This window comes from Neolamprologus multifasciatus, chromosome 20, assembly GCF_963576455.1.
Source record: "Neolamprologus multifasciatus chromosome 20, fNeoMul1.2, whole genome shotgun sequence".
NCBI lineage: Eukaryota > Metazoa > Chordata > Actinopteri > Cichliformes > Cichlidae > Neolamprologus > Neolamprologus multifasciatus.
The window spans coordinates 28,279,947-28,293,236 of record NC_140458.1 but is presented as its reverse complement, the minus strand read 5'-3'; the positions used below and the strand labels follow the sequence as shown (position 1 = coordinate 28,293,236).

The 13,290-nt window shown below is 39.9% G+C and overlaps 1 protein-coding gene across 3 annotated transcripts in view; it reads left to right on the top strand.

Moving 5' to 3' along the window:
- The window catches only part of sema3g (semaphorin 3G), a 59,166-nt gene that overhangs the window by 34,277 nt on the left and 11,599 nt on the right, over positions 1–13,290 (top strand). For all 3 annotated transcript variants that reach the window (XR_014871515.1, XM_085145732.1, XM_085145731.1), the window contains exons 5-10: positions 3,974–4,064; positions 6,748–6,864; positions 7,061–7,203; positions 8,867–8,981; positions 9,111–9,180; positions 9,303–9,447. Coding sequence is in view for 2 of the 3 variants with exons in the window: in XM_085145732.1 (XP_085001858.1) it covers positions 3,974–4,064; positions 6,748–6,864; positions 7,061–7,203; positions 8,867–8,981; positions 9,111–9,180; positions 9,303–9,447 (681 nt within the window). In the remaining variant the exon portion in view is untranslated. The remainder of the gene's footprint in view (positions 1–3,973; positions 4,065–6,747; positions 6,865–7,060; positions 7,204–8,866; positions 8,982–9,110; positions 9,181–9,302; positions 9,448–13,290) is intronic.

Sequence of the window (13,290 nt, the reverse complement as noted above, 5' to 3'; positions counted from 1 at the left end):
ATCCCAAAGAGACACTATCCATTTATTTAACTGGTGGAGAAAACACACCCATTTGTGTCGTCAACCTGACAAAGAAAGGATTGTAAAAATATGGGAGGATGAAGGCGTCTTGTAAAAGTTAAATGATTAGTAACAGTGTAGATGCAGTCACCAACCTAGAAGTTGAATCAAAATTAAAATCCTCCAACAGCACACAAACACCATGAACAGGTCCAGTTTAATCACTTTAAGTAGTGTTGAAGCCTGTGAGATGCTAATTGAGACACTTGTCAATGATTGCATCACAGAAAAATGTCACCCATTTCAGAGTCATTACAAAGGCAGAAACTCTCATAACCACTGAAGCCACAGAACAGAAGGAGCAAAGCGACCTGTGTATGCACTGGAAGATACAGAGATCTATACAATATGAAGAAATGACCAAATCCAGTAGCACAGACCTTTTGTTTAAGCCAGGCTGTAACAATCCCTTTTAATGCTGAAAGTTGGACATCTTTACATGTGAGTTTATGGGGATTTTGGAGCCAGCCTCAAATGGCAAGTAGAGGAACTGCACTTATTTCAACACTTCATTTTTCAGCTTCAGATGTTGCCCCTTGGTTGTAACCAGTAGTTGGTTTCACATTCCCAACAATAAGAGTAATAGAGTTGTTTTTACTGGACAAGTTGGGCCCTATATTTATGAATGCAACTTTGTCATTCATTGAATTCTGGTTTACTGTAGTTGCTGTCAGCAATGAAAACGCACATATCCATATTACTGCTAACATTACTCACAAAATAATAGCCCCCTAAGTGGTCAAACCACCAAAACAGCTGGAACAGAAAACACCTGGATATACTGCTAATAGCAGTAAACTGTCTTGTGAATCCCAGTACCTCATTTATAAGAAGGTGGGTCAGTCTTTAACATTGAATCTGTATTCTCTCTTTTAGTCCGCTGATTAAGGGTGAACATTGTTTTCAGTATTAGTTTTAATTTAAAGGTTAAATAATCCGCTGGATGGAGGTTAATGAATAAACTAAATAAATGAAGTTTTCCGCATGTTAAATTACACAAATGGAAGTGTGTGCCTGCGTCAGTAGTCACTTGTCTTGCCGGTCTTGTAGCGGGGGTCCGATGTGTTTTGCTTGGCACAGCTGTGTGTAAAGTGGCCTGGATGTTTCCCTCTCCATGTATCACGGCACTTCTGTGTATTTGTTTTGGCAAAGTATGGGCAAAGTGACTCTGACAGTCTAATCAGCTGAACAGGCAGCTGCGCCATTCCTTTGGATCACAATGAGATAACGCAGACGCACACGCACACATGCAAACACCCCGAAAGCCGCACCGACTCGTATTTGCTGCACAAGTGCACAGCGGAAAGACTGCATATAGAAATGCAAAACACACATGCACACTCAAACACACACACATATGTGCACACATGTGAGTGAAGAGGTGCCGAAAGGATAAGGATGACTAATGAATGAGCTAAAGGACCTGCGCATGCATGAGAGGAGACGAAGAGCAGAAAGCAGCTGGAAATGAGAAAAAATGCAACACAGAAAGAGTCAAAGTGGTGGAGGAAAGGGTTTACTGTATGACATAATGAACTAATTAAACAATACATTTATACAAAAGGTTCTGCTCTTTTGCTATAAAGTTATTGACATATGAAAGTTTTTGAATAAAAATCGTCACGGTGTGGATAAAATCTAGTCAAAATGACAAATGAAGCCCTCATAAATCCCACTTGTGTAGTACTGGAAGAATTAAAGAGTTCTATTCTAATACAGGGCAAGACATGAATCAGATTACTTTTAACTTCTCCTCGTAATCTAAAAAACTGATGAAGTGTGAATTCTGTGCATATGCCTGCCCTTCAACACCTTTAAAAGTCATTCAAACCAAAAATCTACATGAAGATTAAATGAAAAGGTTTGTGCATTAAATTTGAAGTGTGAAGAAATTTGACGTGTCCGTGATATTTGGCACTTATTACTGCCCGGGTGACACGCTGTGTGTGGGCGTATTTGCTGTCCACTGTGTTTCTTACAGTATTTTTATCAAGCCTACTTCAATGTCATCATCTCCCCTGTGATCTCTGCTCAGTCAAAGCCTCGCCCACCTTGTAACAATGCGCCATTGTTTATTACAGGAACAAAGACTGAGACGGACAGAGTTCACTGTAAGGACACTTAAATCAGTAACATGCACTTGCATTAAACCAGAGGTCCTACTGCTGCTCTTGTCACCTTCTATTCCCCCTTTTTTTCCCTGGAAGTTGACTGCATTTGGAATTGATCACATGCAGGCATCTCTGGCAAACACAGACTGGTACACTGGTGTCAGTGAAGTGGAAATTCAAAGACAGAAAAACACAAGGCCTTTTGTCCACAATGACCCTTTTTTAAGCCGAGACATCTCACAATCCAAAGATACAGTATGGCCAGTATTTGTCAGGTGAACTTTACAAAAGGGTAAATGACAAAGAAGCCTTCTGTGTGAGGCTTTTTTAATTGCTTCCTTACTCCGCTCTGCCAGAGTAAGAAAAGTAGAATTTAAATGCAGTTTTACGTAAAGTGGACGTCAGCAGGGAATGTGAATTTATGTTAACTTGGCAGGCAAGAACTGGATTATAAAACCTAAAATATATTCTTCACCTGGACGCACTGAAGGACAAACCTGTAAAATCATGTCTCCATCCATTTCTATTCAGCATACTCAAATTATACTGCCAGGTTGGGGGGGAAAGCACTTTATCTGTGTTTACCTTTAATTTTGACAAAAGCACAGAAAGGTAAGTGACAGCTATGTAAGTGTGGCTCATTTTCAGCATGTCATGAAACCCCCAAAATGCCATCAAACCCCAGGTCATTTGCATCAAATGTGCTCCGTCAGATACCTTGGAGTGTTGTCACGGTGCACACACGATGCCTTGTTCTGCCTTTTTGGAGACAGGCTTTGATTTTGACTGAATTAACAGACTTTTTAGCCAAACAAAACAAAGGTAAGCAGTAAATCTGTAGTGGGTCAGATAACAACTTGATTTCATCACAAAGTTCAGCCATTGTCCCAACATGCAATATAGAGTGATGTCACATTCATGCTTCCTACATTTTTCCAGCACAGACTGTTTTTGGAGTGAGTGAAGGAGCTGATGTGGCTGCAGACTCGTGTCGCCTTGTTTCAGACTATTGTTGGTGCTGCTGAAAACAGCAGTTGCTGTGCAGCAAGATATGCTGCTGTTATGAAAATAAATGAAATAGGAAAGGTTTGAATGAACATGGTGTACGGTTCAGTCTATCATCTGGCCACAGACTCAAAAAACTGTTTATATTTTCATGTCATGAATTTGGCTGTATATTTTTGCTTGTTTTTCCCTGCAGAGTATGTGTTGACTGAGTTTTATGATCTCAGGATTGAAGCACTTTTTTTTATTATTGACAAAGTTTGCAGTTTAAGTCGATTTAATAAGTGTTTTACGGACTCTCCCCCCCCCCCCCTTATTACCCTCCTGGCTCTTCGAAATCCACAGCTCTAAGGAATAATCTGCAATGGGAACAGGGTGGGAAATTTCTCTGAACCCTGGCAACTGCTCTGATCCTGCATTTCCTCTTATCTCAGACAGCGCCGTCAGTCTCAGACGGTCGCCGGGTTCGCTGAAAGGACAAATAAATGTAACACCCAGTGAAACTAAAACCAGCCCATGGTCTCTTTTATTTGTGTCGACAATGGGACAGAGGGGAAGAACAATGGCCTTTCAGTTATTAAAAAATTAACCCTTTATACAAGATCCAAATGCTCTGCTATGGAGACATACCCGCTGAGCTTTTCCTCAGAATCATAATTAATCTCAGGTGTTACGTTGAGTTTTGAAGCAAGACGGTTCTAATTTGTTTTGAAGAGAAAACAAACATCAATGCACTGGTACATTATAACAGCTATACTTAAGGAATTAAACACTAACTGAGTGTCTTCCTTCCCCAGCACGTGTTCACAATGGACCCTGTAAATGTGGAAAATGGTAGAGGAAGAGTTCCACATGACCCCAGCTTCCCCTTCGCCAGCACCTTCAGTGGTATGTCCCGTATTGTTTGGCCTACATTTCTAAACAACTTCCTGAGTGGTTTATGAAGCCATATGGTGAGGGCACCCGTTTAAGATTCATTAGATGTTTTGTCGTACAGCAATAACGCTGACATATTCCAAACATTTAAAACACAGACTGCTCTGGCACGTGTCAATTCCCCTTTTCATTTTCCTGTTTACTGTCTGCCTCTCTGCTGTCAGAGTAAAGGTAAACATGCCAAAAAAGAGAGAGTAGGTTAAAGACCCAGTAGGGGGTGTTCTAGCATTTTCCGTCAAAGGGGTTGCACAACAAAATATCAATTTCATAAGCCTCTGTGGCACAGCTGTTAATTCATTTGCCGCATCTGACTATTTAACCCCCCACCCCCCGGACAAGGTTGAAAAGTTCTGGGTGTTTCTCTCTAAATGTCACGAGGTATTTACTGGGGCTTGTGAAATAACGCTGATTTATGCCAATGACACACAATCCCAGGATCCACTAAGGGTGGAAATATATATAGTGTGAGTGTGTGCACGTATGCATCCCTTTCTGGCTCCACAGCTGGGCGCTTTCAGCATCAGAATTCATCCCTCAGTGCACTGTAATTGGCAGGAAGACCGCAAATTAGAGCCAAATAGTAGTTTGGACATCTGCAGTGATACTGCAGCGGTCACATGCATACAGAAAAAGAGACACAAAAGCATTGTCATAGAAATAGTAACAGATAGAGACGAAAGCATACTGTACATGCTGGTAGAGGCTCATAATTTGTGAAAGGTTTAGGATTGATCATCAATTTGAATGGTAAAATCTAAAAAATGCAGTCAGCAAATCTCCAGCTCCACTCTGGGTCAGCAAGGATGTGTTTGATGACAGACTGAATTCAGACTCTTGTTACGGGACTGAATTTGACTTTCAGTCGGTCTGCTGGCCTCAGTGATCATTAGTGGTCAAAACCACAAGGTTTTGTTATGCATGTTTTCTTCTTCGCCTTAAAGCTTCTTCTTTTGTATCCCTAAAGCCATAACCAAATACTGAAAGAAAGAAACAACAAATACACATACAGAGCTTCGACCGACACTCTGCAGCCCTGGATGAGAAAGATAAAGAGAAACAGAGACGCTGAGAATGAAACAATAAAAACCTGATGAAAATCCTCTTCATCAGTTATCAACTCAATGATCTCTCCTCCTCAGTTTTAGGATCTTTTCCCAACACGCGCAAACCTCAATTCCCCACGACCTGTCAGCAAGCATTATTATGTCCGTGTGTTTATATTTGCACGTTTGATTATGTGTTACCACATAGGTTTGACTGCATGGGTGTCTCGCTGTACGGTAAAGAAGTATCTGTGCATTTCTAATACCATTATCATGGCCAAATAAAATAAGAAGAATTAATTTTCACTTTCCACAAGGTCACATGAGAGCAGTCTGTCACCAGATTGAGTTTCTACACCAGCTGGGAAAAATTAAAAACAGTTGTGTTTTTGAAAACAACCCAGCTTCACTATGAAAAACTCACTCTTATAATTCTTCATTATGTGATAGTTGCAGTGGGTTGTTTTATAGGCGTTTGGGGTCGCTGTCTTGTCTTGTGACCGATAACCTCCAACAGCTGAGGATTTCCCAAAATATATTGTAAAAAATGTGCTGGAAGAGAGATTTTGTTATTTATCTCCATTTCTAAGAATTTTCAGAGTGGCTGAACGTTAAAGTTGGTCCACTACTGATGGTCTTATGCCGGGCTCACACTGTGCGATTTTTGGCCCATTTTGAGCCGATTTTTGAGTCGTGCGACCGTTTTGGCGATTGGCCCGATTTTGGCCTTCATCGTGCGTCGTGCATCGTGTAGTATACGTGGGGTAACGAGAAGCGATTAACACCTCACGACCAGCTCCCGATCGTCAATCGCTTGACCGTCGTGAGGGTGTCACCGCAGTTTCTCACACTGCGCACGCGCAAACACAAATGTCAGCGAAAAAGACGGCGCAGCACGGCAGTGCAGCGTGTGATCTGGACACAAGCAATGGAGGCACTTGTAGAACTTTGGAAAGCTCATCCAAACCTTTTCGATGTGGCCTCACAAAATTATCACGACCACAACAACCGTGAAAATAGTTGGATAGACATTGCTGCTCAATCACAGCTGCCTGATCAATGTTTTTCATTAGCAATTTAGCAAAGTTGATGGCGGTGGTGTGCGTGTCTGCGTGAGTGAAAGACAGAGAGGGAGAGCGAGCGACAGAATTTCTGTTATAACCTTCATTTTATGGACGCACAGTGTGAGCACTCGGGTCGCATCAGAGCATCGGGTCGTATAGTGTGAGACCCTGCATCGTGACCTGTGAACTTCTAACCCCTGCGAGTCAATCGTACAGTTTGAGCAGGAGCTGAATCGCGCGACTGAAAAAATCGCACAGTGTGAGCCCGGCATTAGTGGAGGATGCTTAAGTTTCAAATTACACTCCCTGTGTGTTCTGTGTTGGGTTTGTTCATTTTCTTCTTTCCTGTCCTGCATCTATGTTCTTCATTTAACTAAACCTCAAATTCACCCATTATTTTTGGCTGCCTTTCCTTTTTTATTTACTAATTACCCTCTTTTAACATTCTTGCAACCATTTTCAATAAACTCTGCTCTTCTCATCATCTTTCCCCCCCACTTCTTTTAAACATTTCCTGTCTCTCTGTAGGTGGGGAGCTGTATACAGGACTGACAGCAGATTTCCTGGGAAGAGACTCTGTGATATTCAGAAGTATGGGTGGTCGCTCCACAATGAGGACAGAGACTGACCAGAAACTCCTTCACGGTAATGTTTCACTCTTTCCCGAGCGTTTCTACAATACAATGACAATACAGGACAATTATAGTCAACAAGAAGTACAAACAAACAACAGGAAGTCTGTTAGAAATATGCAAAATTTTACTATAAAGATGCTGAAATAAAGATCAAAGTGATTTACTCATACTCCCACATGCAACTCATTCCATCTTCAACCTTGCAGATCCCAAGTTCATTGCAGCCCACCTCATCCCGGATAATGATGACAGGGACAATGATAAGGTGTATTTCTTCTTCACTGAGAAGGCCACTGAGGCTGGAGAAACAGAGGGGGCCATACACACACGAGTTGGACGAGTGTGTGCGGTAAGATACTCCATAATGCTTTTTATATTTGATGTAAATTTTTCCGTTAAGGTTTAGAATTTAAGTTGTAAAAGCCACCTCAATAGAGCTCGTTGTGCACAGACCCAGGCTTTTCACTATGTGTGTGTTTATTATTAATCTCTGTCTCTCTCCCACGGTGTGTTTTCCCCTATCTTCCTCCCCTCACCCTTAACCGGTTGTGGCAGATGGCCGACAGACCTTTAGCCTGGCTTTGCTGGAGGTTTCTTCCTGCTAACAGGGAGTTTTTCCTTCCCACTGTCATCAAGTGCTTGCTCATAGAGGGGACATTTGAATGTTGGGGTTTTCTATTGGTTATTATTGTACGGCCTTTACCTTAAAATATAAGGTAAGCTGACATTTTAAGATATCTACAACTACACAAGAAACTGCATTATTAGAGGATTAAGCATTGATAAAATACATATAACATCGTGCATATCGCATCATAATGCCAGAGAAAGACAGAAAAACAAAGTTTCATTAACTCAGGAGATCCACAAAAACTGATACATATATATGCTGAAACACTGAAAGATGGTTTGTTGATAGGTGTGGATGAGAGAAGCCAGATGTTCAGGTGAGCTAGACATGCACTTCCTCGAGGCCATTCAAATATCCTGTCCCCGGAATGAGACATCTGTAGGGATATTTCACTTGAAGATGAGATTGCAAAGGAGCACCAGATGAGTCACGAAAGGTCTCATATTTTGAGTCATTGATAAGCTACAGAAACACTGAGCTAGATACTGTACAGCAAAAAGTTTGACTCAAGGGACTTTCTGAGTGTATGGCCACATACAGATGTCTGCAGAATTAATTTTCCAGGACAGAAGGTAATGGTTTTATGGGTTTATCCTCCTATTATGTCACTCATAAACTACCTTGTGGAAAAGACAAATTTCTTTTGGTGCGATCAAATATTTACTTTCCCCAAGGTTGATCGTGAAATTTAGAAGTATATGAAATGTTTCTCCTTCCAAAATGCACACAGCTGTCAGATTTCCCAACAATGATCTCCATCTGCCCTACACGCTCCGTAACATTCTTTCACGCAATGATTTGCCTTATAAACCCATGTCTGTACTGTAACGGCACACGCAAATACAGGCATGCATAAAATATTACACACAAATACACACAAGCACAAAAACATGCACACAGCTGCTGGGGTTTCCATTGATTTTGATAGACTGTGTCAGTAAAGTTTGGATAAACCACTCGGGCAAAAACCCACTTAAACTTTCACCATCTAACTTTCTTTCTCCTTCTCATGTGTTCACCTTTTTCCATCTTTATTTATTTTTTCCTCATACAAGTAGTATTTCCTTCTCAGGCCTCCAATTCTTTCCAAGACAAATGTCATCCACACTCCTATACTGATTTTAACCAAAAAGCTTTTTACCAAAGCTGATCACCATTATACGCATTCACACATACACATAAACTGAGGAGCTATGAGTAGATCTCTTGCTTGGAGATCAGAAAATCCTAATTCGACGCTAAAGCTGAAACTCAGCACTTTCATCATCTTTCACTTCACATCCAGCGAGGTGGTGTAAAGAGCCAAAACAATGAATGATTTGTGTTTGGAAATAAATACGCAGCTGTGCTTTATAGATTGATTTTCTGTATCTTGAGCCAGAATGATGTCGGCGGTCAGAGAGTGCTGGTCAATAAGTGGAGCACCTTTATCAAAGCCAGACTTGTCTGTTCTGTACCAGGACCTCACGGAATAGATACTCACTTCAACCAACTTGGTGAGACACATTAAAGCACACACGCACACACACACACACACAAGAATTTCCATATGATCCTGCACTTGGTTACAGTGTATCATATCTGCACATATTCACACACATTGACTCTGTCTTTTGATAAAACAGAGGATATTTTCCTGATGAGGACCAAGGATGAAAGGAACCCAGATGTCTATGCAATCTTTAGTACCATCAGGTAAACACGCATAGAGCTCAGCTTTCAAAATAATGTGCACTCAACATCTGTACGACTCAGTAACATGAATTTTGGATATGTTATATTCCAAAACTGTACATTTTACATTCTCTTCTTTACAGTAATGTATTCCAGGGCTTTGCTGTGTGTGTTTACCGCATGACTGATATCAGAGAGGTTTTCAACGGACCTTTTGCACATAAAGAAGGTCCTGACTACCAATGGGGTGCTTATGAAGGCAGGGTTCCTTATCCAAGACCAGGCGTGGTGAGTGATTACAATCGAAATGTATCATTTTTAATTTTAAAGTTACTTCAGCATTGTTGCTGCCCAGCATTAACCATCCCAGTGACCCTGCTGTGCTTCCCAAAAACGTAATACATGTTATTGATGCCAACATTATGAGCAAATACTCATAACTTCTAATGAAATTCAGAATCTGTCTCTATAATCTGCATAACTAGTGTTGGCAAACCAACTGCAAAGACTTTCTGAATGCAGACACCTCACTTAATTGTTATAGTCAGGTGTGCTTAGGTCTTCATTTTGTTTTGGTTTTTTTAGAATCACCCATTCTTAATGTCGTTATTCACAATGACTGCATAATTTCAATGGCCGAATTTGCGAACCAAGAACGATTTTTCTGATTTTTCATATCCAAATGAACAGATCAGACAACTCAGACCAGTGCATTTGGCAGCAAGCTATTGAATATACAAATATTAAAATCATAGTATTTTACCCCATCCAGGTCAATTAGTTTGGCCCAATTGAGTCAATGACTCCTCAGATGACGTCCCATCTCTGCCACCAACAGTTCAAACTGCCCCAATAACACTTCAGTCGTGATACATCTTCAACTCCGAGATTAAACCTTAAAATTTCCCCTGTTGCTGACTTCTTGTGAGAATTGGATGAAGAAATGAATGGATTAACGTACATTTCTTCTCTCTCTTGTTAGAAACATCAGGACCAGCTCATCAGTGCTTGATCTTGATGCATTCAGTGTATATATATATATATATATATACAAACTTTATATATAAACTTTACTAAAAGCTAGTAATAGTAAAACTTGACTGTTGGTTAACTGACTTAACTGAAGCTTACTCATAACATTTGCAAATTACCTCCCGTACAGTAGCTGAAACATATCTGATTGTGGTTTGACACTTCAATTTTTTTCTTTCATTATTTATTTTGCAAAAAAAAAAAAGGACTGCAATGGTGTGTATATATATAATAACAGTTGCTCGGCTCCTGTGTGTACTGACTCCGAGAGGAAAGTGGAGCTATCACAACATTAAGGATGGGGTGTAGAAAGTTTCCGTGTCAGTAAACTAAACTACTGTATACGGCGGTGCAGCTGTGGTGACTGTACGCAGTGCAGACCCTTCTTCTGGTTAACATCCTGACACTCAGCAGAGCTCTGTCAAGTTCTCCCAGCCACATCGCTGTAACTCAGTGTTGTTATACACACAAACACATGTGTAGGCAGCATCATTACCATAGCGAATGGGAGAGTATGGGGGCAGGAGGAAAATGAATTATGTGAGAACAGAGCAGACACCTCTGTGGTTTCTCCGCACTGGCTCTTTGATTAACAGGAATGTCTTGGCCTTAATCTGCGAGTAAGCGAAGGAAAAAGGAAATAGAGAAGGAGAAAGAAAATGGTGATGGCTCAGGGCAGATTGGAGGAGGCACAGATGGTGGGAAGAGTGAGGTTGCTTTTTTTTCCTGGCTTGATATTTGGTTGCAGTTAAAATTGTTACCCTCTCTTCTTAAACTCAGTTACAATAACCTACATTGTTCTTTTTCACTTGCACCGACAGAACACTAAAGACCTTTTTATTTCCATGGATTTTTCATTGAAACAGATTTAAGCCTCATCCTACCCATCATCGTCTCTTAAGTCACCTGTCAAAACATAAAAGAATGGAAAATGGAAGTTAATTTCAGATTTAGTTGATTTATCTGCTCAAGATATTTATCTTGGATTGAGATGTTCCTGTGTTTAAACTTCACCAGAATTGTTTCCAGCAGACCAAATGACGGGGGGATCTTTTTTTATTACAGTTTTACTAAAGCTGTAGAGGTAATCCTACCAAGGCACAGATATGGAATTTGATAGATTTATTAACCTTACGTTTTCCGGAATTGTTTTTTTTTTGCCATCTTTACTGAAATTTTCATCACGAAAGCCTCAGATTTGATCTTGAACTTTATCTTAATTCTTGATCTTTATAGAACAGTGAAGTCAGATGGGATGAACCATACTTTTTGGCATTAAAGTTATATTTGTAATGCTTTAAATCAGCCCATATCTGCCCACACCAACCTATCTAGTATGAAGTATTGCTTTTGTTTTTCTTTTACCTTCGAGGTCAAAAAGGGGTGAAAATGCAGGTGATTCATTAGGATTTAAACTTACAAAACATATGCTTGACACGTGAACATATACAGTAGTAGTATAAATTAATAGGTGCCTGTCAAACATACATCATTTCCTTCTCATTATTTATTGTTGGGCTTTAAATGGAGACATAAGGCAGTTCAGCTGCTGCAGCAAAGTTTAGATAGGTCGAGTATTAACTTAGGAACTTTTTCAGTTTAGGTTTTACTTGAAGTGCAAACAGATGAGTGGAGACACATTAGTGAAGTTTCCTCTGCTGCACAAACATTTAATGTTCAACGTGTAAGCTGAGCAGGTCAAAAACAGATTGACACTTATTTCTGTTCAGAAACCATGTTCAGGGTTAAGTGTGGCGTCAATTTTACTGTATACAAATGCCACCAGTTGATTTTGCTCCATATTTGAAATTGTGCTTGGAAGGTATGCTAGAACAATTTACAACAATGTCATGCATTCACATTTAAAACTGTATGATAAACATTTGAAGTTTGTGAGTTATCGTTATTCTCTTTGAAGGATTTAGCTTATACATTCCACATCTTCTGGAATAAATTATAACCAGTGTGATTTGGAAAGCATACTCAGAAAAATTATGCATCGATAGTTTGTGCATATTTGAGGGTAACCTCCCTGCACAGCTCAAATCCCCCCTCTGAAACTGGATCTATGCCATTCCAGAGCTATTGTGTGGATCAGTTACTGTTGTGATAAGCAGCAGTAATTATATTCCCTCCATATGGAAGTGCAGTCTGGAAAGACAATTACACGCAATACAATATAACAATACCATACCTTCCATTATAATGTGATCAAATACGAAACTGGACTTTCATGAATCCGTTATGTTTAAGTTCATTAATCTCTATTTAATTTCTCTCCATTTCTCAACCTCAATTTAAGATTTTTTGGCAAAACCGTTACTACTGCAACCTTTTTTGGTCTTTAAATGTCAAACTTCAAATAATCAGAGAATCTGATAGTCTATAGTCTTTATTCTGTAACATAAACAGCATTGGGGATACTGGTATCTCTACACATGTTTGTGTCATAATACCTCCAATTGCCCTGAAACAAATGAAACTCAAACTCAACCAGAAATAAAAACTCTAATAAAAACTGATGAAAAAAATATAAAACTATAAAAACTGGTTGCAGCACTTGCACTTCAATAAAGTAACACTATTGAAACGAGCCACTAAGTACTCTTTTGTTGTCTTTGGTGACCACTTGTATATTAAATCCAGACTGCAGTCTTGTGAACCTCTTTTCTTTATCTTGAAAGTAAAGACCTCTGTAAAGAAGAGGTCAAGCCGTACTTGCTTATTGTTGAAGTACTTGAACTTAATAAGAGCCACAGCAGGTTGCATCATCCTTTAACTGTGACAGGAACGCCATCAAAGCTTAAGAGAAAACTAAACGAACTGACAGACTGAAGAAGGTAAATCAGCTTTGGAAGCGCAGAAAAAGCCGTTGCTTTTCAGTGGTTTTGACCACCAGCAGAGATGGAGGGGTCAAGTATTTGATGACTGGCATTTTCTCACCCATAAATCTAATGTAAAAGAGTTGCAATGAAGATTAATGAAACTGTCAGTGTGTGTCACAAAACCTTAAGCTGCTTTGTGGAGAACTGCAGATCTAAATCAAATAAACAAACCCAGAGACCATATAGGTCATATAAATGCTTTCATTTGGACTGT